Genomic DNA, 25,028 nt, shown 5'->3' with positions numbered 1-25,028 from the left:
AAAAAAACAAGGACGGATGGAGGATAAAGGGTGGAGATGCGTAGCCGGGTGCATGAGTTCGTCGTGAAGAGCAGAACAGAACTTCACTGTATCCGTGTATTCACACGAGCGACATACTCACGGAAGATTCTAGCGGAAGAAAAAGCGAAAACACTGCTTACAGAGCCGAAGTTCCGTCCGTGTTGTGTTGAGCATTCACACGGTGCGGACTACCGGGAGTGTCGTATTGCGCATTTAGCAGACGACACTTAGCAGACGACGCCATCAGCGTGTTTTCCTGTCGTCTGCTACGGAATATCTTGTGGCTGTGGCGCAGGATATTCCCCATGGTTAGCAGTGTACGTGAAGACAGGACGCTGAGCGCTCGCGCTCACGTGACTGGAGAAAGCTATGACGCTTTTCTCATCTTCCGCTTCTGGGGAAATGTCGCTCGTGTGAATACACGGTATAGCACATTGTCCACCAACCATGATAGGGCCCCAGAAAAGCGGTCATCAAGTGAGGATGTCATACTAACGAGCGTCATATTAACGCGTGTCGACCGTACTATAAATACGGAAAGAACGGTGATTCGGTGAGTGACGGGAGGCGTATACGCGTTTTTGTAGCAAGTTGGATATATGATGATTTCTTCGGCTGTTTCTGGCTGTTTCGACGGCCAACTTGAGTTCCTCGACCATAGACCGTTCAGCTTGTCCAAAGTACTTGAGCCATATGGAGCTCTCCTGCGCATCGGTGCCGGGCTCTCTTGGCCTTTGCTCTCTTTTTGCTGGAATCCTCGAAGAGCTCTCATCATCGCAGAACTCGGACACGTCATCGCTTCGCATTCATCATAATTCATCACTTTTGCTCTGCGGGGCTGTTCACTTCCAAAAGGTATTCAGGCTTTGACTCCTTGAACACAACATCATCTGGTCTATGAACCAGAGTTGTACGTAATGCGTTACTGGTAATGACGTTACTAGTAATCAATTACTTTTCTCGGTAATTTATAACGTAACCAATTCATTTTGTAAGCAAGTAATTTTTCAAGTAATCCGATTACAATTTTCAGTAATCAATTACTGAGTAATCGATTACTTTTTTAACTTTCTGTCAACAATGGCAATCATTTTCAGCGAGCCAATCTGTCCTTCTGTTTCACCACGAGTTCGACTGAAGCAATGACGTAGATGTCACTGTGACGGCCTTCTCTAGTTCACACGTGTTCCATGCACATCACAGTAGTACGTTACCTACTGGAGCAACAGTAAAATAGGTGACCGTATTGATAAATTGTGTGGGCTGAACACAACAGTAGTAACAAGACGAAGCGGATGTTTCAATGTTGTTTTAAATGTGTATATAAATATGTCATAAACGCGTGTATGTGCTTTGTATGTTGCTTTCAAATGTATTTGTGAATTTCACTTATCATGTATGTTGGTGTCTCATTAGAATTTGCAACAAGAGCTACATGTTTGCACCCTGCAGTCTTGTTGGCTTTGCTATGGCCCACAATTTAAAAGTAACGGGAAAAGTAACGCGTTACATTTTTAATCGGTAACGTATTACATTTTTGATGAAGTAATTTGTAACGGCAAAGAATTACTTTTCGCGCAGTATAGTGACAGTAATTGTAGTCAATTACTTTTTTCGAGTAACGTGTACAACTCTGCTATGAACCCAAGCCAAGGGTCGCACGCACTGTAAACTGAAAAACACCCTTATGGGTGTAAATGGCTTGTCCTATAAGTGACACCTGTTTTTACACCATATGGTCTGGAACACACTTTTTAGAGGGTGTATTCTCTGTGAAACACCCTTTGAAAGGGTGCTTTTCCTTGAAAATGCCTTCTTTTGCACCCTTTATACACCCTTTTAGGAGGGTGTTGTGCACCCTCCTAAAAGGGTGTATAAAGGGTGCAAAAGACGGCATTTTCAAGGAAAGCACTCTTTCAAAGGGTGTTTCACAGAGAATACACCCTCTAAAAAGTGTGTTCCAGACCATATGGTGTAAAAACAGGTGTCACTTATAGGACAAGCCATTTACACCCATAAGGGTGTTTTTCAGTTTACAGTGCGAGAACATTTATGACTATAGACCTGCGCACTTAAGACAACGTTTTCCTGAGTTCTGACCTCAAGAATTCCTTTCATGCTACTGTTCCCATGTCTGGTGACATCATTCCCCAGAAAAAAAAAAGAACGGATCCCATCTTGGAGTGTATACCTTATCAGTCGACGACATCCCCGGCTCTGTTAATCGGAAAACTTATGACATCGCGGCCAAGTATATGCCAAGTTTCCTTTCCCGGTACCGCTTCTGATCATTCTGATTATCTCGGGTCCTCGTTTCCACACATATTGACAGCGCTGCTTCTCTGGAAAACCTTTACGTACACAGGGTGAATTTAGCGAGGGTTACACATTTTGGTCACGTCGTAGAATTAGGAAATGACGTTTTCGATGCTTCAAACATTGCCAGTGGCGTAGCCAGACCTCCAAGGTAGGGGGGGCTCGATACGAAAACTCGCCCCCCCCTCCCGCTGATCCTGTGTCGACAACACACACATACTTGTGCACACTGCAAACTGATGATTAAAAAAGGAACGAAAATAGTTTATTTAGACGTTCACAGTACGATTACATGTATAGGCTGTCATGACCAATGAGGTGGTGTCACGAGATTGGAAGTACTTTGAAAAGCTCATACTTTGAAAACCATTCAAGAGTGCTTCTTAGATAGACGCCATGAACTGCAAGAACTTTCGCGATCGTCACAGTGCCCCCCCCCCCCCCACACACATATATTATTGCACCCTTGCCCTTTTGCCATTACATATATTATGTTCTCGGATTTGCACGATTTGTGTGGGTCGGTCCGTGGCAGGTAGGGGCCCCCCCTAGCCCCCCCGTGGCTACGCCACTGAACATTGCACGGTTATGGTCATTTATCTGAAGCTTTATCACTATTTTTTTTAAACGGTATCATTTTGCTAAAAAAAAAAAGTTAGAAGCGAAGCAAATTCTCACTCCATTTATTTCCTATATGGCCTATCCCTCCCGGAAGCCGCCATTTTTTCCCCTCTGTCTGATTCACACGCTCACATCACCACGTATATAGGTGGCGCTGTCTCGAAGGTCCGGAACCCCAGCTATAGGTTGCATTCCAGAACTGAGCCGGCTCTACCCGAGAGTAGGGAGTAGCTACTCTCCGCGTTCCAAAACCTACTCGATGACGTCGCTACCCCCGTTCCAAAAGCGGGTTGCCTACACGAGAGTAGCTAGCCGAGGTGGACTCGCTCTACTCCCTACCAGACAGGGGTAGGTAAGAGTAGTGACGTCACAGCTGTCGTCTGCATTGAAATCTATACGCTCGTCTGCTTTTGCTGCTGCTCGTCTCGGCAGCATCATAGAGGACCCAGGAAAGTTCCGGTGCGGATTTTGCGAACTGATGTTTTCTTCGGAGCAACATGAACGGAACCATACATAAAACACACATCATGTCGTTGCACGTGAAGGTGGAAACGTGTTTCTGTGCGTTTCAGAGCTATAGCTGCGGACGAGAACAGCGCTACCCTTTCTCGGAACGTGCGGTAAATACCTCCTAATACGTGGCGTGAACGCTTTACGAACCCACGCAGATGTCCCCATACCGAAGTCAACAGAGTCACACTAGAGTGAAGCAGCGGACAGCAGTTCTTATGTCGCGGGGCCCAAATGTCAATGGCGTCTGCTGTCGCCATGTTGAGAATCGTATTCGCGCCCGTTCCACAACCTACCCGAGGGTTACCCTATACTCCCATGGTCGCGTGGTACAACTCTATCACGTGACCAACTCCTACTCGAGGGTTAGTTGTGGAACACACCCATACTATTCCTTTTCTCAAGGTCGCGCCCGCGTTGGTTCACAACATCCGGCGTCTGCTCTTGTCCCGTATTCCTTCAGATAACAGTCAACTGCGCCGAGCAACGTAGCGTGGGAATTTCTATGGACGTCCGCACACCATATACAGTGAACCCTCGTTATTATGACCATGGTCGTTCCCGAAAATGTTGGTCATAATGCGGAATTGTCATATTAACGGGGGAGATTTGCAGAGGTTTCACAGCATTGTTCTCCCAAGAGTACGGTCGTAAAGCGTGTATGTCACATTATCGGGTGTCATATTAACGAGGGTTCACTGTAGTTACACCCATAATTGAACAGAAGTATATAGAAGGAATGCTAATCTCTCTCCCTGTTGGATGAGGACTCTCTTGGTATCTCGGTAGACTTTATTCCAGACGTAATGTGAAAATCGTGTCGTGCAATTCTATAAGTCTGCGAACCACACCGAGAGTCGTCTCTTCTTCTTCTTCATTTTTTTTTTTTCTTGTTTAGGTCCGTGTACCGATGGCAGCGGTGTTTGCTTGGAGATAAGGTGCAAATTGTACACAAAGAGGATCGACGCGGAACAGATTAGAAGCTTCTACGCGAAGAACGCTCCGCTGTGCGATCGGATGTGAAATCATCATTACAGCCTTGGGGGGCTGAAGTGGTCGCGCCACATTCAGAACATGGCACGTCATTTGCAAACACGCGGATGAGCCAACTCGATGCTCGAACATGGGGGATGTGCCAATACGGTGCTCGAAGACGGTACTTAGAAGCAGCCGTGTATAAAATAGCGTGCCCAGAACCCGCGACCTCAGAGGCAGCGTAGCCCGCGCGCTCAACGATGCGTTCCCGTCTTCCTCTGGTGATATGTAAGTGAAAAGCTACGCCCAATTTCAGTTCCAATATCTGCACTCTTAAAAAATGAACTGAAAAATGAAAAATTTGTTGAAAACGAGAGGCGGAGCCTATTTTGAGCCAATTATGCACGGCACAGAATAGGCTCCGCCTCCCGTTTTCAACAAATCAGGGACGAGAACGTTGTCATTCGGGATGGTGGTTGGCTAGGAGCGTGCTATGTGGTGAAGTCCATCTTTAAGAGTGTTCACTCTTAAAAATGAGCTTCACCATATAGCATGCTCCTTGCCAACCATCGTCCCGAATGACAGCGTTATCTGCCCTGCTCTATTGAAAACTGGAGGCCTACGCCTTTTTTTGTGACACTTATGCTGTTCATAATTGCAAAAAAAGAAGAAAAATTTAAAAAAGCGTACGCCCCCCGTTTTCAACAAATCAGGGCAGATAACGATATCATTCCACATTATGGTTGGCTAGGAGCGTGCTATGCGGTGAAGTTCATTTTTAAGAGTGTGCAAGTTCTATCACTACTCTATATGAAAAGGACAGGGTCACCTTGCACAGTCTTTCTCACGTCCCTTTTACAGGTCTGTTGCTGCAGGCTGCTACGGCAGTCGACAGAGTTGAAGCCTCAGTGTCCTGCAAAGATGAGAACAACAACGATGTGGACTGGTGAGTTACTTTGGCGAGCTGGCTTAGGTATCAGAACCGCCTTAGTGAGTCAGCAGACGAGCAACTATACAGCGTTGCAGGAAGACACTCAGCAACATTGAAAAAGCGATGGGCTCATCCACGATTTATCGTTGCAACCGATTTTTGTGCCTTTCTTAGATCATTAGGGTAGCGAAGGAAGTCATTTTTAAAGCCCTGTTTTCTTCCTATAAAACTGTTAAGTAGTCCAGTACACTGTAAACTGAAAAACACCCTTATGGGTGTAAATCGCTTGTCCTATAATTGACTCCTCTTTTTACACCCTATGGTCTGGAACACCCTTTTTAGAGGGTGTATCCCGTGTAAAACGCCCTTTGAAAGGGTGCTTTTCCTTGAAAATGCCGTCTTTTGCAGCCTTTATACACCTTTCTAGAAGGTGTTTAACGATCTTACACCCTTCTAAAAGGGTGTTTAAAGGGTGCAAAAGAGGGCATTTCCAAAGAAAAGCGCCCTTTCCAGGGGTGATTTACACGGAATACACCCTCTAAAAAGGGTGTTCCAGACCATGTACAGTGTAGAAAGAGGTGTCAGTTATAGGACAAGCCATTTACACCCATAAGGGTGTTTTCCAGTTTACAGTGTATGGTGCACCGTGCGAAGTATTTCACCGCAGCACCGGGGTAGCATTCCGCTCAATGAGCGGAAGTCATCCCCATATCATCGTCATCATGTATTTCTCTCTCTCTCACCGCAGAGTCATAATTATCGCAGAAAGTGAACTTAGTGTACGACGTAAAAAAGCGACCGTGCGCAACGACGGTGGAGAGCAGTACCCGGCTATGATCTTCCTCGCGCTGACGCCACAAAGATCACGCTCCTTGATTGGTCCAGAGAAATGTTGTCTGCTACTTCGCTGTCGTCTGCTATACTCGGCTGTTTGGGGTTCTGAAAAAAGCATTGCTCCTGACTCGGTCATGATTGGGCAGCTCCTGGGCAGACAAGTGGGGGTCTAAAACAGGTTGCAGTGTGCATACAGCATAACCAATTAAACCTCTACCCGAGAAACGTCATCATGACGTTGGTAGACAGACCGAAACCAAAACAGATCGGAAGGGGGAGCTGGGTTCCACGAATGGGCGATTGTTCGCTGCTTCCTATTGGAAGAAAAGTAGGACCGAAGGTCGCGTTTTGAGAGACCATCGTAATCCCCTCAAGACCGTGGCTTTCGGGCGCGACCTTGTTCGCCACTAGCCTTGAACGTAGTTCAACTCTACCAAACTCGTGGCGCTGTCGAACATTATGACGTCATTTGTTTATAAACAGGTAGAGGTCTATTCTCCGGGAGAACTGGCACAGCTGTTTTACGGCGGCAAAGGGACAAGGCGCTGACGCTGATTCATACTGCCTGCACTCTTAAAAATGAACTTCACCGCACAGCAGGCTCCTAGCCAACTATCACCTCGAATGATATCGTTATCTCCCCTGATTCGTCGAAAACGGGAGGCGTTACGGAATTTTTGTGACAATCATGAACAGCATAAGTGCCACAAAAAGGCGTACGTCTCCCGTTTTCAACGAATCAGGGCAGGTAACGATATCATTCGAGATGATAGTTGGTTAGGATCGTGCTATGCGGCGAAGTTCATTTCTAAGAGCGTGGGGAACCAGAACGAGCTCCCCTTGTAACGCCATCGGTAACGTAGCATCGTCCATTGTAAACTGAAAAACACCTTTATGGGTGAAAATGGCTTGTCCTATAACTCACACCACCTTTTACACCGTATGGCCTGGAACACCTTTTTTAGAGCGTGTATTCTGTGCAAAACACCCTCTGAACCCTTGAAAACGCCGTCTTTGGCACCCTTTATACACCCTTCTAGGAGGGTGTTTAACAATCTTACACCCTCCTAGAAGGGTGCAAAAGAAGGCGTTTTCGAGCACCTTTTCAAAAGGTGCTTTACGCAGAATACACCCTCTAAAAATGGTGTTCCAGACTATACGGTGTAAAAAGTGGTGTGAGTTATAGGACAAGTCATTTACACCCATAAGGGCGTTTTTTCAGTTTTTTACAGTGTACCTTCTCCTCCTCGTTATACCAGGTGAAGGCGAGCTAAAGGTGAACACGCGGAAACCATGTTTATGTAAGGAAACAAACTGCACACATCAAAACCTTTCGCGCTAAACGATAAAATGCCGCGCACACTGTCATCGCACATGTTATAGCCTGACAATGTTTTGGACTGCCCGCTGTTACTCCTTTAAAAGCAAGTCGTCTTCCTTTCAAACGTTCATTTTCCCCCTCATTGAAAGGTTCATCATGTACAACGTGCCAAGGATTCAATTCGAAGATGGTACATGGACGAAAGGAGACGAATTCGCCTACATAGACTCACGGACGTTGTCGTCCGACGACCTCTGGACGCTTTCTTCGCAGAGCATAGCGGACGTCTACAATCCTCTCAGCTATTCTGTGGCCCCGCTCTTCAGAAGAACCGCACGTTCACGGCGTGACCTCACTTCAGAAGGGCAAACAAGGGTGCGGCGAAGAGAGCGACGTTTTCTCGGTTCCCTGTTGGCGGCGATCCCTCGACTGGGGGTCGCCTCTCAGGCTTTCAGGGCCGTCCCCGCAATGGCCTCTCGGGTAATCGTACCACGACCGGTAATGATCCCTAAGATAGCCCTACCACGACCCCCAGTGATCCCTAAGATAGCCCTACCACGACCCCCAGTGATCCCTAAGATAGCCCTACCACGACCCCCAGTGATCCCTAAGATAGTCGCACCACGACCCCCAGTGAACCCTCGGGTACCACGACTGATCAGTAAGCTGACCGAAGCAGTATCATCAGGTGTAGGTGTCATGGCAGAAGTGGTAAATGGACTGGCGAACGTCATGCGTGGAGAGATAGGAAAGACAAGACAAGGACAGAGGAATCGTCAGGTGAGAGGAAACTGCTATAGCGGCTGTCAGTATACTTGCCGTCAGTATATGGCGGACGGAGACGCAAGTCATTTCGTGCGGGACTCAGTTGAAGTCCGTACGCGCAGCGACAGGTGTTTCTCATGCTCACGCAAAATTATATGTATATATACAATGCAGGAAAAAAAGCCATTAAAGAAACAAGTAAATGACACTAGACGTGTTTGAAATTCAAAATTGCAGATTAAGATGGCGTCTATGGCTGCACGCAAGGAAACAGGTACTCGTGGAACGATGCGACAGCACCAGAGGACACTTCTTTCGCCGTGTTTTCGGCTCATCAGCTCTGAGTAGCTGCGCATCGTTCGGAATTGGCAAATCAGGGGTCGCTCAGCGAGCGATCTACAGCTGGGAGGGTGACTGAACACTCCTCAATGCCACAGTGCAAGCCAGTGAATTATCATTCATTATTTCATATCATTATTATTCATATTCATTATTCACTGGCTTAAACTGTGGCATTGAGGAGTGCTCAGTCACCCTCCAAGGTGTAGATCGCTCGCTGAGCGACCCCTGGTTTGCCAATTCCGAACGAATCGCAGCTACCCAGAGCTGACGAGCCGCAAACACGGCGAAACACGTGTCCTGGTGCTGTCGTATCGTTCCATGAGTATATATATATATATATATATATATATATATATATATTGATAATCCTTTTACCTCACCCTATATATATATATATATATATATATATATATATAAAAGTGAAATAATAATTACAGGAACGTTAACAAAAAGTAATTTATTTAATGGGTAATTTAACACATAGATTACAAAAAGAACGGTCGACGTTTCGACAGTGGCACTGTCTTCGTCAGGACAACAAGTGTGTGTTATGTGTTAAATTACCCATTAAATAAATTACTTTTTATTAACGCTCCTGTAATCTGTAGTCCACGTCTTGTTATTTCACTTTTATTCAACTTCGTAGTCGTCTGATATATTAACCTATTTGTCCTATATATATATATATATGTATATATAGATACTCATCTCACTTATGAGTATCTGTTTTTCTACGTGTAGCCATAGAAGCCATCTTAATCTGTAAGTTTGAATTTCAAACACATCTAGCGTCATTTTTCTTATTTTTTAATGGCTTTTTTCCTCTCTTTATATATATATATATATATATATATATATATATATATATATATATACGGAAAAAAAAAGACACCAGAGAGAGACTGAAGTAGGGAATGGGGGAAAGTTATTTATTAAACTGGCATTTAAACTGAGGGTCTGAGGAAGCCTCTACGTTTCGGCGGAGGCTCCGCCTTCCTCGGGAAGTCGGTCCGCCAGAAGTCCGTCCCGAGGAAGGCGGAGCCTCCGCCGAAACTTAGAAAGCTTCCTCAGACCTTTAGTTTAAATGCCCAGTTTAATAAATAACTTTCCCCACTCCCTACTTCGGTCTCTGGTGTCTTTTTTTCCGTATATATATATATATATATATATATATATATATACTCTCGCTCAAACGTCGCCCACCTACGCATTGCTGATGAAGGCCCAATAAGGCCGAAACAGCTGTCCAATGCTGGTGTGGCGACGTTTGGGACTTATAAACATATATATATATATAAGTAAAATTATGAGACGTGGATGACAGATTACAGGAAAGTTAACAAAAACTACTAATTTATTTAATGGCTAATTTAACACATAGATTATAATGCGTTATGAAGCGTTTAAAAGCACGGTCGACGTTTCGACAGTGGCGCTATTTTTGTCAGGACAAAGAAAAAAAATATATAAAGAAAATCAAAAGGAAAAGTGCCGGCACATTTGAGCATTGTTTCGCTAGACATGTTTTCCCGCTGACGTGAAACGCAACGCGCACATACCGTCTACGCTGCACACTGCTCACTACAGCCACATGGCGGCCGCTTGCTGCCAACGCAAAGCGTGAAAGCTAAGTGTTACCGTTCTCCGATTGTTGGCACAAAACGTAGAGTTCTTAAGTTTTTATCTGCGAGTTCTATTCCTTTTTGAATCACGCATCTCGTTTGTATCTCTCCCACCATTCCAGAGATTCGAGGACCCCAGCGAAACTGAAACCAAATTGGACAATGACACACGGCGGGAGAAGGAAGAGGTGAGGGAGAGAAACTGAATGGGGTGCTCAATATGGTTTCTCTTGACAGTATACCGTCAACTAGAGTCACTAAATAGGGAGCAGAGTGGCGACACTGAGCCACGAGTCCGCCATCTTGGGTCCGGCGCGGCGCGGCTCTGTCGCCTAGCAACGGGACTGCCCCCTTCACCGCCGGTGAACAGCGCGCAGGCGAGCGAGCTCGCAACTGAGGAAACCGATTTTGAATGGAGGGGACTCAACATGACGACGCGTTCTTGGAAGGAGAAACCACGTGACACGATCGGTCCAATCACGGACACCGAACAGCGGCTTCCGCGCGGAAAAGGAATGCGATACTCTGTGCCCCTATTTAGTGACTCTACCATCAACCAGGGGTGGATGCGGTATTTTTGTGAGGAGGGGCTCCTGCCATGGATGGCATACACTCTTAAAAATGAACTTCACCGCATAGCACGCTCCTAGCGAACCATTATCTCGAATGATATCGTTATCTGCCCTGATTTGTTGAAAACAGGGGCCGTACGCCTTTTCTGTGACAATTATGAACAGCATAAGTGTCACAGAAATGGCGTACGCCCCCCGTTTTCAACAAATCAGGGCAGATAACGATATCATTCGAGATAATGGTTGGCTAGGAGCGTGCTATGCGGTGAAGTTCATTTTTAAGAGTGTACTATAGACACGCGATCTAGGGTCAATGTGAAGACGGAAATTGGGGAGGGGGTCCGGACGTCCGGACCCCCGACGCTGATAGCGAATGGCGAATGATATGGCGAATGAACTTCACCGCAGAGCACTCTCCTAGCCAACCCTCATCTGGAATGATATCGCTATCTGCCCTGATTTGTTAAAAACGGGGGGCGTACGCCTTTTTGCGACAATTATGAACAGCATAAGTGTCACAAAAAAGGCCTACGCCTCCTGTTTTCAACAAAAGCAGGGCAGATAACGATATCATTCCAGATGAGGGTTGGCTAGGAGAGTGCTATGCGGTGATGTTCATTTTTAAGGGTGTATGGCTGACGAACTCCGGTGTGCAATCTGTACACTCTTAGAAATGAACTTCACCGCATAGCACGCTCCTAGCCGACCATTGCCACGAATGATAGGGTTATCGCTTCGAAGAGAGAGAGGGGGGGAAGTGAGAGGGAGGCGTACGCCTTTTTGTGGCAATTTTCATATATCCAAATTGCCACAGAAAGGCGTACGCCCCACTCTCTCTACGAATCAGAAGCGATAACCTTATCATTCTTGGCAATGGTTGGCGCTCACACCGTGCTATGCGGTGAAGCTCTGTTTCTACAGTGATCGACGCAAGCGGCAACTGTTGAACATGAGAGAACTGACGTTCTGAGACTTGGAACAACGTATAGAAAGAACAAATACGTACAAAGCTTCAAGTGCCTAAGCAAACTCGTTTCTCATTCCGCAGAAACTTGTTCTAGACACAGTTTTTTTCCGTTCATCAAAAACCTCACCTTCTACGATGCGATTCTGGTTAATCCGCCAAAATCATTTGCAGGACCTGGTGTACGTTGCATACAACGATCAACCCCCACTGGGCTACAGCGGAGCCTGGAATGGTCACAGCAAAGGTAACAGATGCGTGACTTTGTCTCACGGACAGCAGTTCTTATACCCGCACTGTAAACTGAAAAACACCCTTATGGGTGTAAATCGCTTGTCCTGTAACTGACTCCTCTTTTTACACCGTATGGTCTTGAACACCCTTTTTAGAGGGTGTATTCTGCGTAAAACGCCCATTGAAAGGGTGCTTTTCCTTGAAAATACCTTCTTTTGCACCCTTTAAACACCCTTTTAGGAGGGTGTAAGATTGTTAAACACCCTCCTTAAAGAGGTGTATAAAGGATGCAAAAGACGGCGTTTTCAAGGAAAAGCACCCTTTCAAAAGGTGTTTTACACAGGAAACACCCTCTAAAAATGGTGTTCCAGACCATATGGTGTAAAAAGAGGTGTGAGTTATAGGACAAGCCATTTACACCCATAATGATGCTTTACAGTTTACAGTGATAGCAGCTTCCGATAAGGCTCAATCGACGTCGCCAGCGCTGTATTACTTCCGTCCACGTTTGGCGACACAAGCAGTACCAAGTTCTGGCCCAATATTGCCTGATCGTCGACAATACGGGTCCAGTTCTGAACCAACCGAGGACCGATATTGCCAGTATCCAGCCAGTCTTGGACCAATCTGTTTCGTTGCTAGGGAAGAGGGCGTTGGAGGAGAAAATAGCGCGGAAAAAGGAACAGAAGTGGGTTGAGAAGATGTCCAGGTCTTTATGCTATACGATGTTTCTTGCTTGGGGCTGCGATCCTTCTATTAACTGCACACTCTTAAAAATGAACATCACCGCATAGCACTCTCCTAGCCAACCATATATAGTCTCGAATGATATCGTTATCTGCCCTGTTTTGGTGAAAACAGGAGGCGTATGCCTTTCTGTGACAATTATGAACAGCATAAGTGTCACAAAAATGGCGTACGCCTCCGGTTTTCAACCAATCAGGGCAGATAGCGATATCATTCGAGACGAGGGTTTGCTAGGAGAGTGCTATGCGGTGAAGTTCATTTTTAAGAGTGTAGTCCCACTTGGTGTCGTAGCCCAAGCGGCGCAGTGTGCTGAAAGTTCAAGTGCATAGGAGTAGCTATGCGGTGCTTGCACGGGAGGAAGCGAGCTCGAGCCCTACGCACTTTCACTGCGTTGCTTTGCCTGGATCAGCGTAGACTGAGTGGTCTGAAGTGACCTGGGAAGAAAAAAATATGAGAATATGCGATTTTGATTTTGGGTCCTGTGTACTCCTATTGTGTACTGCTAGTACAGAGTAGACTGTAAACTGAAAAACACCCTTATGGGTGTAAATGGCTTGTCCTATAACTCATACCACTTTTCACACCGTATGGTACTGGAACACCCTTTGTAGAGGGTGTATTCTGTGTCAACACCCTTTAAAGGATGCTTTTCTTTGAAAATGTATCCTTTTGCACCCTTTAAACGCCCTTTTAGGAGGGTGTAAGATTGTTAAACACCCTCCTAAAAGAGGTGTATAAAGGGTGCAAAAGGCAGCGTCTTCAAAGAAAAGCGCCCTTTCAAAAGGTGTTTTACACGGAAAACACCCTTTAAAAAGTGTGTTCCAGTGATAGGTGCTGCGGGATCTCACGTGTATATGATGTAACTGATGTGATCCCTGTAGGTTTAGTGATATTTGACGAGGAAAGCGGCGTCTGGATTCAACACAGCATACCAAGGTTCCTGGATGTCTCGGCTGGAAGATATGTCTTCCCCGGGAACGCTCTGAGGAACGGCCAGACTGTCATGTGCATCACATTTCCGACTCTCACCTCGGTCAATAGCATCGGTGAGCGGAACGCCGTTTTTCCTTCCTCTTTGACCATCTATCGAACAGATAACAAAATGCGCGATCAACCACGCAGCTTCATGACGTTACATGTACGTCACGTGACATGACGGTGTGCTCACCAGACGATCTACACACTGTAAACTGAAAAACACCCTTATGGGTGTAAATGGCTTGTCCTATAACTCACACCACTTTTGACACCGTATATGGTCTGGAACACCATTATTTCAAAGGGTGTTTCACACAGAAAACACCCTCTAAAAATGGTGTTCCAGACCATATGGTGTAAAAGTGGTGTGAGTTATAGGGCAAACCATTTACACCCATAAGGGTGTTTTTCAGTTTACAGTGTGCAGGGTTCGCCAAGATAAACTTCGGGGTTTGTAACGAAGATAAAACAAATAAGAACAGTGTCAGGAAGCTAAAGTAGATGTTAGATGACGTATTATGCCCCCAAATTTTATGCCGCTTGGTCTGTTTCTCTGCGGATAAATCGTGAAAGTTAAAAAACCGTCGCTGCCTAAACGGCTATACCTGTGTTTCAGCTTCTTCCCGTCAGATGGCGAAACGGTCGAACGCGGCGTTGCAGAGCACGACTCCGCATTCCGTTCCACCTGTTCACTTTGTTTCGATCAGGTCCACCAAGGTCGCCATTTTCCCATGTATTTGTTCCTATCCCGATGCGTGCAATGCCGGAGGCCGCCCTTAGATACCCCATTGTTACCAGACGTTGGCTTGCGTTGATTGTAGCGCGCTAAAGATCCAGTTGAAGCACAATCTAAGCCAGGCCAAGTCACCGAAGGAGAAATTGACGACGCAGCGCCTGCGGCGCCTGGTACGACAGGTGCGCTATGTGATGCATGCAGCCGTTCACTAAATCCTTCCGATCGCTCAACACGTTTGAAAACGGACCAGAAAGTGAAACAAGACAGAGAAAGTTGTTATACGCGTTTTATTTGGACATATAAAGACTAGATTCATTCGCAGAAACAACAAAAACATTTTGCCGCTAAACTTAGCGCGCTGAAGTGATCCGGAACGGCAACAGTGGGGTATCTAGTGGCGGCCTTCTTCGTTGCACGCTTTTCCGAGGTGAGTTTGGGGGACCTGGTTTCGATGTAGAGGTGTGCGCCGTGGGCATTTTTTTCGGCGGCGGCGTAGGGCAGGTTGAAGGCCCGGCGGCGGCGGCGTCAGCGGCGTCACGCCGATGCTGTCATATCGGCGTGCGTCCCGTGGGCTGTCAATATGTTCTCTTCTCCAACGGGGACGCACGAACACCTCAGAACGAGAGTATTTTCTCCATCATAGACACCGCGACGGTGGCAGTATTTACCTTGCACCAAACAAGTGCGTCTGCACTGAATAGTATTATGAAAGAAACCCGAGCACACAAAGGGACATTAGGAGAAGTAAAGCACTTCAAGAAGGTCGTCGCCCAAGAACTTCGACTGGGCGCGTTAAGCGCTGGAGAGAACAACATAGCTAGATAATCAGAACGACGAGCCATCGCTTTAATGGCAACTACACGTCCGTCACGTCACACACGTCAGTGCCGAACGTCCAAAGGACAGCGACGCGTGAAAGCTCTGTCCACTGATCCAGTGGCTTTTTTGGGGGGGGGAAACCATATAAATATGCGAATGTTAGCAAACGATATGACATAAGGCGCACCCACAACGTCATTGAACAGTATTTTGCAGAGGCTGTAGTTATCATGAATAAATACTGTAGCCTTGAACTTCCGAAACACCTTGAAACTAAAGTGCAGCGATGGCTCCCCGCAATCCAACATCTTTCTGGCCCAGGATGGGGCTGTGATCAGCGTTCCCTGCTTGCGGTTCACGCGGCATTGGTGAGGGCAACTGTGCTTTACAGCCTTCCTATTCTGCACAGGATATCAACAACTTCATTAAATACGCTTCGGTCCCTGTTTGCTCGAAGCCTTCGTCGATGCCTCGGAGTTCACTCTAAGAAAAAAAGGTTGAAAACGGGTAGAAGCGCAACAGTTCTTCCCGACCTATTTTCCCTCTACCGAATGCAGGTTGAAGTTGTGCTGTTTCTGCCCTTTTGCTCAACTCTCTCCCCCTAACGGTAGAACCACTGTGGCAATCTTGTCACTATTAGGGTTCAAGTGACTCTTTTTTTCTTTTTGTGTGTTTCGTAGCAGGGTCACTAATGGAAGTGTAAATGGAGTCACTCAAGCGACGAGAATAGTTGAGGGTTACTAATCCTGCGCACAAAGGCGTTTGGTCCAACTTCGAGGTCACTGTTCAAGAGATTAGCCAGAGCGACCAAACACAGAGTGTCTGCGCTTGCGCGGAATCGCTGATTGTGTAAAAGGGGTCAGTATAGAGACGAACGCTGAAAGTGACAGACTGTCGGTTTGCACGTGGACATTGCTGCACCGAAGGCCATGCGTGCGGCCTAATGACTATGCTGAGTCGGGTATTCGCATCTGCATGGTGGAAGGTGTTATCGGTTCAGCTGCAATGGTATGAACATAAGCAAGGTGAAGTTAGGACAGAATCAGGTGAGTAATTTTGATATTCAAGATTTTTCTTCCCGAGCGTCTTATATGCAGTGATCAGATGTGTTTTGCGCATTGCGTGTTCGGGTTGACCGGCATGTCGTCTGACACTTTTTCAGCATCCTATGAAACTGCAATATGAGCAAATGCGTTTGTGTAATTCACGCAGGTCACCATGACAACTTTAGCACGGCACCTTATCAGCGCCCGCCGGATGTGATTACGGGATCCACTTCGAAAATGAAGAAACGGAGCCATAACATACGGTGAGCCACTGTTTGATGGGAGAAGGCATTCATCGCTCGAGTCATGGTTTTTTAGATGTGCGCTGTGTTATTTATTTTTTTCTTGGCTTTTGTTCACTGCCGGGTTAGCCTTCTTTTTGCATGCCTATTTCTGAGGGAATCACACATGTAAACATATTTCTGAATTTTTCTGAGAAGTGAAACATGTACCGTCGTTATTATTTATCGCTTATCTTAAATGCTCTATTAATGCCATTTACATTTCAGTTGAAATCATCCGTCCTGCCACGTGTTCCTCCGGCCAGATATTATAGACCGGGCGAAGATTCGTGTGTATTTAGAACGACACAGTAGTGTGAAACGTCGAGCCCTCAGAAGTTATCCCGATGCCCTTGTTATGGTGCATGCATGTGGAATTTATGTGCAAGACAGTCCATGCAAGTGCCGTGCAGTCTGATGGATGCAACAATGTAGTCGTCTGTGTTGTGTCGTGTTTTCTTTCGTGTCTCCGTGCTCAGGCTTCTTCAAAATGGATGTACCTTTCACATTGGTAAGCGCAAGTGTACGATTCCAATTGTGACTTGCTAATAAAATGCTGTGACCAGTAACAGTTGTCTACGTACATGTTCTATCTTATCCACACAAATACTATACGTCAAGTTCTTCTCAGAAGGGCAGACGTCCTTCATGAAAGGCGGAGTAAATATTTCCCTAGAAGGTCTAAATGCCCCGTCATTACGGGTAGAGATATGCCACCGGTAGGCACAGTACGAATAATAGCAGAGATTCTTACCATTTCGGGTAAAAAATTATCTTCCAATAAGGGAGAACAGTTCTACTCACGGTAGAACTGTCTTCCGGGAATGGTTGAATATTTAGCGTCAAGATGGGCAGATATTTCTCATCCTTGGGGTAGAGGTGTCTTCCATATGGAGAGAAAAGATAGACCCCCCAGAGGAATAACAGTCAACCATGTAGGGGCAGAATTTTGCCACTAACAGGGTAGAATTCTCTTCACACTCAGGGGTAGAACTGTTCCACCAGTGTGGTAGAAATGAAGGGGTAGAAGTGTTTCTACCCCTCACTTTCTACCCCAAAAGGGTTGAGAATCTGTGACAACACACTTCTACCCCAAAAGGTAGAAAATTACACCTTTTTTTCTTAGAGTGTTCCACGAATGGCTGAAACACGACAAGTACTGGCTGAAGCTGGTGAGCTCCCGCTTGAAGTTCTCCGTGAATGGGAAACGGCTCGGCACTACCTCCGTTTGCGTGCTCACATTCCCCGCCACCCGCTACTCAGGAAAATTCGATACCGCCCTGGAAGCGACTTCTATCGAGTAGCGCAGAGGACACGCCAGACTCTCACTGGCTTCATAACTAAGGACACTATACCGCCGGAAGCCCCCTGGTCTCTCCCGGTACCGCCCACGTTTGTACGCCTCCCAAACCTTCTGCAAAGAAGAGATCAGGTCCCCCCTCAAGTCCTCCGAGCCCATTTTCATGCTCTGGTAGAGGAGAAGTTTTCTACGTTTACGGCAGCATATACTGATGGCGCATCCCGAAACAACAAGTCCGCCTCAGCCTTCGTCATTCCATCCGAAGGCGTCGTGCACGGAAGACGCCTTTCACATCCAACCTCCTCCACAGCTGCGGAACTCTATGCCATCCTTTTCTTTCTACAACACATCGCTGATTTTCCACCCCGGGAACGGGCAGTCTTTACAGACTCCAAATCTGCACTTCAAGCAATTCAAACTTCCGGCATACGAGGCCCATCCGCACCCCTAGTCACCGACGTGTTAATGGCTTACCACACTATCTACGCCGCAGGCCACAGGCTCGTTCTCCAGTGGGTTCCAGCCCATTGTGGTGTCGTGGGGAACGAGCAGGCCGACAGCGCCGCAGAAGCAGCACTCTCGTCTCGGAACCGGACCCGTATTGTTCTGCTCAGAGGAGACCGTCGTTCAATTCTGCGATGTCTAGTGACACCCCTGGCTTCCCGCCAACGGACAACCAACATTCTTCCCCCCTCTATGTTGAACAGAGTTGATCCCATGCTCGCTTTCCGCATGCCACGAAACACATCTCGTCAGGATGCTGCATTAATCCACCGCATGCGCCTCGATGTGGCCTTTACAGCTCAGTGGCGTTACCGCTTGAGACAAATTGATTCTCCCACCTGTTGCCACTGTGGTGCTCTTGAGGATCTGGAGCACATTCTTCTTCATTGCCCTCACTACGAACCTTCTCGAATCACACTCTCCGAGTCTCTTCGTCAGCTGGACTCTCGCCCTTTCTCCCTACCGAAATTGCTTGGTCCCTGGCCCAATCCAGCCCAGCAACGCTCTGCGCTCAAAGCTCTTCTGAAATTTCTGGACACCATCGGACTTCGATCGTTATTGTAAAGTGGCTCATTATTTTATTCCCCCCATTCCACCAAGCACTCGGGTAGAGTATCGCCTGTTGCGATGAAACTCCCCACTCTCCAAGGCCGAAAATAAAGTTGTTGTTGTTGAATAAATACTGTAAAATCAATTAATTTCGCAGCCCTAAATTTTCGCGAATCGAGTAGGGATATATTCGCAACAACTAAATTTCGCCCGCTCCTCGAGTTCCTCGAATTTTCTCGATTCGCAAAATTCGCGAAAATTAAGATCTCGCGAAATTAAAGAGTTTTACAGTATAAACTTGTCCAGAACGAGTGGGTTGAGTCTGCCATGCTTCGCGCGCATTATAAGCCCCGCAATTCCGCGATTGAAAACACCCTCTCTGACTGGGTGCTTTTCGCCGGCACACACAAAATGCACTATCTGCTACGCACTTTTCGAGCGCAGAAAGAGCGACGGTCAATCCACGTGAGAAGACCAAGTGCTTTGGAGCGATCGAGCTGAATGGTGTAGGCGCTAATCTGTTGGCCAGATAGATCGCTTTCCAATCCAGATAAGGCGAAGCTCGCGTCATTTCTGCGCTCGGAAATTGCGTACTTCTTGTTTCGGCTCATTTGCACAGCGACATTCAGCGTCGGATATTTCAACACACGTGCGCGTTTAAGAATTTCTTAAACATGGAATGGCTTTCAACGGTGAATATCTTCCGTTCTGCTATCCCGTTTTTACGCGAAATCCCCTAATTAAAAAAATAATGTATTTGAGGTAATTAATGATCTTATAGTTACATACTTTCTTCGAGATAATATTCGCCTGACCAACTCAAAAGCGGCATCTATTTCGTTCCGCTATTTTTAAACAAAAATTATGTGACGAATAAAAAACAAAACTCCCTGTATATGGATAATGACCCGTGCTATGGTGTTGGTGGATGACTGACAAACAACCTGCAAGAATCGAATGACAAGTTTTCCTGGAGTTGTGCCTCCAGGGTCGGCTATGAAACAAAACTCTAAAGCATAAACAGCATATCAGGAGATGAAATTGTTACTGCTAAAAACATCACAAATGAAGCCTGGAACCTAAGATAAAAGAAAAACAAACAAAATATTTGGTATGGGAAATATTCGTTTATAGAAAGTGGATCAAAATGGGCACATTACAAAGCCGCGCCGATTATTCAACATCGGCGGCGGCGGCGGCGGCGCGCCGCCACTTTTGGTACGGCGGCGACGGCGAGGTCCCGACCTCCGGCGGCGGCGCCTCGGCGCGGCGGCGCACACCTCTATTTCGATGTCGTCTGCTTTGCCGCGTTCGACCGTTTCGCCATCTGACGGAAAGGAGCTGAAACACAGATATAGCAGATATAGCCGATTGGGCAGCGGCAGTTTTCTAATTTTCACGATTTATCCTCAAAGGAATGGACCAAATAGCAGCATCGACATAAAATTTTGGGGCATAATACGTCTTCAAATCATCTACTTTAGCTTTCCGACTCTGTTCTTATTTGTTTTATCTTCGTTGCAAACCCCGACGTTTATCTTTGCGAACCCTGCATACAAGGTGTTCAAAATTAAGCTTTCACTATCACTTTATAAATAGGCGAACAAAAGGAAAACTGGTGCTATTTTTCTGTTCCTCGAGTAATAAACAGGTGCTGCATAATTAGCAGCAGCTGTTTCTTACACAAGTAGCGTAAAGTTATCATCCGGTTTCCTGACATCGCTGTGTTTGCGTAGCGCTCGTGAAAGCTTAATTTTGAACACCCTGTATATACCAGACACAATGTGTTAAATATATGGATATATCTTCTCCCGAAACTGGAGTTTTTTTATTATTATCGTTATACAAATGTATCTTATTGTGTTTCAAAACGCTTTTCGGTGCATGTTTTTTCTTACGGGTTTCCGAAAAAGCACCGGAAAGAAACCGGTGCCGGATTACTTCAGAACCCGAATTTTACAGTGAGTTACGTGAGTTACCGCGCACACAGGGAAGGGGGACGGGCCCATGGATATCCTATAACATCCAGTTTGTGACATCACGAGGATGTACCTGGGATGCGAAGGGTGTCTCACGTAACGTGTCGAGAAATTATATTTCAAAGTCTACACGTCGGGAAATTACGGGGTCAACGGTATTCACCTTCAGAGAGTGTTTTCGTCATGTGAAAACACTTTTATGAATTTTTCGCTATGGGAAATTTAATTTCTCGAATTAAAGTCCGGAAATTGCTAAACATGTTTTCGACAGATTCGAGAAGCACGGGTCGGGTTTAGCCCGCCATGGAAAAGATACCTTGCGTGGTGGTGTTGTGTCTCCCCCAGCCCCAAGTTCGCCGCGCGGCACTACATTCGCGCGCGCGGAGCAGTTCTTCTGTGGGGGCGGGGTCAAGAGTATGACTTATGTTGTCGCTGACTCATAACTATTGTAACCGTGCATACACGTCACGCAGAACACCCTTTTTTTTTTCTTTTTTTTCAGCGGAACACCTGAGGGTGCAGCACGCCAATGTCTACTACAAGAGCCCGACATCGCAGTTAAGCCGGCGGTACAACCAAATGAATCTTCTCTTGGAAGGCAACTTCTTCGGACAGCAACAAAATCAGAAATTTGACGGGATCTATAGCCGCGGAGGAACGTACTTTCTAACCTTTTCCAAACAATCAAGTTTGGTCACCGGTAGGTATACTGTTACTAAATAATAATCCGGTGATGTGATGTGATAGACAAAAAAAAAAGGGGGGGGGATGAGAGTCATAATTATCGCAGAAATTGAATTTAAAATGCGCCGCAAAAAGCGAACATGTGCAACGGTGGTGAAGAGCAGTACCAGCCTGTGATCTGCCTCAAACCTCGCGGTGACGATACAAGGAGAACGCTCGCTGACTGGAGTGGGCTTTTCTTCTGGGAAACAGATTGCACACATCAAAACCTTTCGCGCTTATTCGGTTAAATGGCACACACACACACACACACACACACACACACACACACACACACACACACACACACACACACACACACACTTTCATCAGACGTCTTAATCTGATTTTTTTATCTCCCTCTGTACACCTTTAAAGTGAACGAGCGCAAAATCTACACCTATCGCCTATCCCATCGCGCATCCCATGAGACAGCAGTCTCATGGGATGCTCTGCTCCGCATTTATGCCTAGAGGGTAAACACTACTAAAGATTCTAGCTCATTATATGCTGTGGCTTGGCCGGCAATGCTTCGACTCAGCAGTAACCGCGTTTGTTTCAGTTTTTCCAATTTCTCAACAACAACAAAAAAAAAAACACCCGAAAGAAACTGGCCGGTGTTTTTGGAGCGATCCAAAATTTCCGGAAATTTTGCATCTCTAGTCCAGGGGAGAGCATAGGCACCATCTTGTTTCCGCATAGCACCGGTGCCATCCTCAGTTGAGGATCAAATCCATGTATTGCTCGCCAGAGCGTCCCGAGGATGTCTAGGTGAGATCAAGACCGTCAACCTCGATGAACTGTTTTCAGGAGAAGGGAACATTTCACCCGCGCACGACAGATGGCATCGTACGTGAAATGCACGTAAATGCGCGTGGCTGCCGTGGTGTGGAAACAAGATGGCGCATGCTCGCTCTTGGAACCTAGTGTCGATACTCTGAAGCGAATGTGGGCACCCTCGCGAGGGCTTGTGAGGGTGAGGGCTCCCTCACCTTCACCTCACCCTCACCTCACGAAATTTGAGGCGAGGTGAGGTGAGGAGCATCTTTTGGAGCAATGGTTGAGGTGAGGTGAGGTGAGGAAAAATCTTCCTAGAAGACGCTGAGGTGAGGTGAGGGAAATTTTCCTTGGGAAAGACTGAGGTGAGGTGAGGCGAGGAAAATTTTCAGAAATAATTTTGAGGTGAGGTGAGGAAAATTTTCTGAAAACTTTTTGAGGTGAGGTGAGGTGAGGAAATTTTTTCTCCAGAAAGGCTGAGGTGAGGTGGGATGAGATACATTTCCTGAAAAATTTTTGAGGTGAGGTGAGGTGAGGGAAATTTTGTTAAAATTTTCGGAGGTGAGGATTCCTTTTTCATGTGAGGTGAGGACTTTTTTTCGTGTGTCGAGAGAAGAAAAGGAAAATTTGTCACGAAAATTTTTAGGTGATATGAGGCAAGTTGGCAAAAGGTAGTTGGTAAAAGGTAGTAAAAGTAGAGGAAAATTCTCTGAATTTTTTTTGAGGTGAGGTGAGGTGAGGGAACTTCTCCGAAAAGTAGTTGAGGTGAGGTGAGGTGAAGACAAAGCTCCGTCCAGGGAAATCGAGGTGAGGGCAAAGACCGTGAGGAGTTTTGCCCACCTCACTATAGTTATGACGATGGGCGCCGCGGCATATATACTAGAAATATGGATTACGTTCATCATGCCCATTACTCAATTGTCGCCGGTGTCACCTCCTTCGCTCACTCGCGTTCACATTTCATTTGGTTTTTCATTCTAGACATCTACTCAGACAACGTCTCAGTACTTGCGCACGACAGTCTTCTGGTGCAGTCCTGGCTAGTCGGCGCCGGTGGGAAAATAGGACCCGTGTGCAGAGGCAACAGCTCTGTCTTGGACTCCTCGTACATCAACCTTCACATGAGCGGGAAGTCGTGGAAATGGAGCAATACCGAAGATCACAGCAAGTGGGCTGTGGGTGTGAACACGCCGTTGTTCTGCCTTGGATCTCTCAATCGAATGGTAGGTAACGCTAGAGGGCGTCAAGAAAGCTGCATGCGGGGACAAGGGATTTTCCATTTTCCGGTAAAACCGAACTCCAAACGATATCTGTCCCCGAGTTCGCCTTTACCGGTCTAGACACTGGTAGGTACATTTCCGCTTCACGGACAATTACTCCTGTCACCTGGGTAGCCTTCAATAATCATTGAGGTCAGCGACCATTGAACATGTCCGCAGCGCCACCAACAGTGCAACATATGAACCTGTCAGGGAACGTTGAATCCAACGCTGATTGAGAAGTTGAATCGTTAAATGCTTGGTGGCTGCTACCTGTATTTTCAATGGTCATCGGTTTCAATCATTATTGAAAGCTACACGTAGGGCAGGGGTATGACCACGCGAACGTTAGGGAAAAACAACACCAAGAACTGCAGAACCGCGTACGCAACACGTACACGCATATATGGGTCTTATAGAGTGGTCCATTGCGTTGTTCACCGCAAGCGATGAGGCTACCCAACCCATCTTCTCAAATAAAGTCGTGGTTCACTACAGCTTGTTCTCATTTTAATCGGGTAACACCAACAACTGTAGATTTCGTAGCCAGACTGTAAAGGACCCTTGTCGGGAAAGTCATGTTTCCGTAAAAATAGACGGAGTAACACTCAATGTAATCGTCTTCGTCCTTCTTCCATGCAGGTATCGCAGAAGTCCCGTGGCGGTCAGGTGACCTGCATGAACAACCCAATGGTCCACCGTCTCTTCAAAAGCGCTCACGAGACGAGCGAGCACTGCTGATGACACATTCGTGGGTTGCAATGGCCAAGATGCTTCATTGTAGCATGATATATATGTGCACACAATAATAGACTACTTTCCATGGTCATGATGCGGCCTTTCTCTGGTAGTTTGTCGTGAACCCGCGATGTGGCTTTTCATTCTGTCCCGAGTACAAATGTTGCGCCGTCCCTTGGGTCGAAGATGGTGCGCCGTTTGTGCGTGCCATCGTGGTTAAATTTTGTCTTTTGCGTTGTGTCAGCTGAAAGGTCAACCACGAGTAGTGCACTGGAAACGCAGGGCATTGACACAGCGCGTCATAACGGTGATGAGGTCATATTTTATTAGCCGAGGAGCAAAAGTGAGCACATTGGAAGTCAATGCTCGCGAAAGTTACAGATGGGACCAAAAAATGTCCCCTCTTTTCAATCTGACCACATCTGCAAAACAGCGTCTGACGTCTTTCTAAAAAGTCATATGTGCAGAACGTCAACATGTTACTCAACACATTGTCTGTCAACATGTTAAAGCTCAGACAACGGCAGTGTCCACCCTGGTGTCACAGACGAGAATAAAATGTAT

General features: G+C 46.5%; 2 protein-coding genes across 2 annotated transcripts; both read left to right on the top strand.

Annotated features, from left to right (window-relative positions):
- Positions 1 to 4,652: 4,652 nt before the first annotated feature.
- Positions 4,653 to 13,905, top strand: LOC135392585 (uncharacterized). Its single transcript, XM_064623290.1, has 7 exons — positions 4,653 to 4,731; positions 5,305 to 5,389; positions 7,679 to 8,309; positions 10,381 to 10,446; positions 11,969 to 12,041; positions 13,657 to 13,821; positions 13,898 to 13,905. The coding sequence occupies exons 1-7, from the start codon at positions 4,704 to 4,706 to the stop codon at positions 13,903 to 13,905; spliced, it is 1,056 nt and encodes a 351-aa protein (XP_064479360.1). The 5' UTR covers positions 4,653 to 4,703.
- A 987-nt stretch (positions 13,906 to 14,892) lies between these two features.
- LOC135392102 (putative deoxyribonuclease-2) lies at positions 14,893 to 24,539 on the top strand. Its single transcript, XM_064622771.1, has 4 exons — positions 14,893 to 14,916; positions 21,470 to 21,667; positions 23,449 to 23,690; positions 24,369 to 24,539. Exons 2-4 carry the CDS (start codon positions 21,547 to 21,549, stop codon positions 24,465 to 24,467), a joined length of 462 nt encoding a protein of 153 aa, XP_064478841.1. The 5' UTR covers positions 14,893 to 14,916; positions 21,470 to 21,546; the 3' UTR covers positions 24,468 to 24,539.
- The last annotated feature ends 489 nt before the right edge of the window (positions 24,540 to 25,028 follow it).

Source organism: Ornithodoros turicata, chromosome 4 (assembly GCF_037126465.1).
Source record: "Ornithodoros turicata isolate Travis chromosome 4, ASM3712646v1, whole genome shotgun sequence".
Classification (NCBI taxonomy): domain Eukaryota; kingdom Metazoa; phylum Arthropoda; class Arachnida; order Ixodida; family Argasidae; genus Ornithodoros; species Ornithodoros turicata.
This window is presented reverse-complemented; position numbering and strand designations above follow the sequence as displayed.

Bases quoted from the DNA above. Each gene is read 5' to 3' on its own strand.
- LOC135392585 (XM_064623290.1), top strand. From the start codon at position 4,704: ATGCGTTCCCGTCTTCCTCTGGTGATAT. The intron at 5,390-7,678 runs GTGAGTTACTTT...CCTCATTGAAAG, and splicing joins AACAACAACGATGTGGACTG to GTTCATCATGTACAACGTGC. The intron at 12,042-13,656 runs GTAACAGATGCG...TGATCCCTGTAG, and splicing joins CTGGAATGGTCACAGCAAAG to GTTTAGTGATATTTGACGAG.
- LOC135392102 (XM_064622771.1), top strand. From the start codon at position 21,547: ATGAATCTTCTCTTGGAAGGCAACTTCTTCGGACAGCAACAAAATCAG. The intron at 21,668-23,448 runs GTAGGTATACTG...TTTTCATTCTAG, and splicing joins ACAATCAAGTTTGGTCACCG to ACATCTACTCAGACAACGTC. The intron at 23,691-24,368 runs GTAGGTAACGCT...TCTTCCATGCAG, and splicing joins TTGGATCTCTCAATCGAATG to GTATCGCAGAAGTCCCGTGG.